Source organism: Propithecus coquereli, unplaced genomic scaffold (genome assembly GCF_000956105.1).
Source record: "Propithecus coquereli isolate 6110/MARCELLA unplaced genomic scaffold, Pcoq_1.0 Scaffold202, whole genome shotgun sequence".
NCBI lineage: Eukaryota > Metazoa > Chordata > Mammalia > Primates > Indriidae > Propithecus > Propithecus coquereli.
The window spans coordinates 1279371-1280519 of NW_012145190.1; the positions used below are offsets into that span (position 1 = coordinate 1279371).

Here is a 1149-nt window from a genome sequence, read left to right on the forward strand (position 1 = left end):
ATAAGTAAATAGAATAAAATTGCTGCTCAAACATTTTTAAAGGTGGTGAGAGGAGGGAAGTATCAGTCTGCTCCTGTCAGAAGACACCAGTCTTCTTGTCAGTCTATGCATGGCTGATTTCATCTCCTGATTCCTCAGGGTGTAAATCAAGGGGTTCAGTAGAGGGGAGATGACAGTGAAGGTGACAGAAATGGCCTTATCTGTGGGGAGGGCAGCAAAGGGCCGGGCATAGACATAGATGCAGGGCACAAAATGCAGGGTCACCACAGTGATGTGGGAGGTGCAGGTGGAGATGGCTTTCCTCCTGCCCTCACCTGCCTGGGACCTTAGTAATAACAATATTACCATATAGGACACCAGGAGCAAAAAAAACCATAGTGTGGTGAGCAGTCCATTGTTGGAAATCATCAACTGTTCAAGTATGAAAATGTCTGTACTGGCAAGTTTGAGGACCTGAGGGACATCACAGTAGAAAGTGTCAAGAACATTGGGTCCACAGAAGGGGAGTGGGAGCAACAGGGAAATCTGCACCGTGGAGTGGACAAAGCCCCCCATCCAAGCAGCCACTATTAACCCAATGCAACGGCCTCTGTTCATGATGGTCACATAGTGCAGTGGCTTAGAAATGGCCACGTATCGATCGAATGCCATCACTGATAGAGAAAAGACATCCACCCCTCCAATAAGGTGGAAGAAGAACATCTGAGTGAAGCAGCCATGGAAGGAGATGGTCTTTCTCTCAGACAGAAGGTCTACCAGAACCTTGGGAGCTGTGATGGAGGAAAAGCAGATATCGGCAATAGATAAATTACGGAGCAAAAAATACATGGGGGTGTGAAGGCGAGATTCACAGGTCACAGTGACCATGATGAGGAGGTTTCCCAGCAGAGTTGTCACATACACCAAAAGCAGGAAAAGAAATAAAGCCAAGCTCATTCCTTGATTCTGGGATAGGCCAAGGAAAATAAATTCTTTTACCCTGGTGCAGTTTTCCATCTCCATGGAGTCAGCCTCTTCTTGCTCTTTTATTTCAAGCTTTTATTTCATAGCACTGGGCTATTTATTTTGTTGTCCCCCTAAGCACCTAGAATGCAATTCAGAAGCTTTCCCACATGGCTTTAGTGTTTGCAATTTGTTGAGTTGTCCACA

General features: G+C 45.9%; 1 protein-coding gene across 1 annotated transcript; it reads right to left on the reverse strand.

The window, feature by feature from the left end:
- Positions 1-36: 36 nt before the first annotated feature.
- On the reverse strand, positions 37-1050 carry LOC105809949 (olfactory receptor 4D10). Its single transcript, XM_012643857.1, has one exon. The coding sequence runs from the start codon at positions 1000-1002 to the stop codon at positions 37-39; it is 966 nt and encodes a 321-aa protein (XP_012499311.1). The 5' UTR covers positions 1003-1050.
- Positions 1051-1149: the final 99 nt, after the last annotated feature.

What these genes read in the sequence shown, in the direction of transcription:
- LOC105809949 (XM_012643857.1), bottom strand. Translation starts at nt 1,002, where the DNA reads ATGGAGATGGAAAACTGCACCAGGGTAAAAGAATTTATTTTCCTTGGC.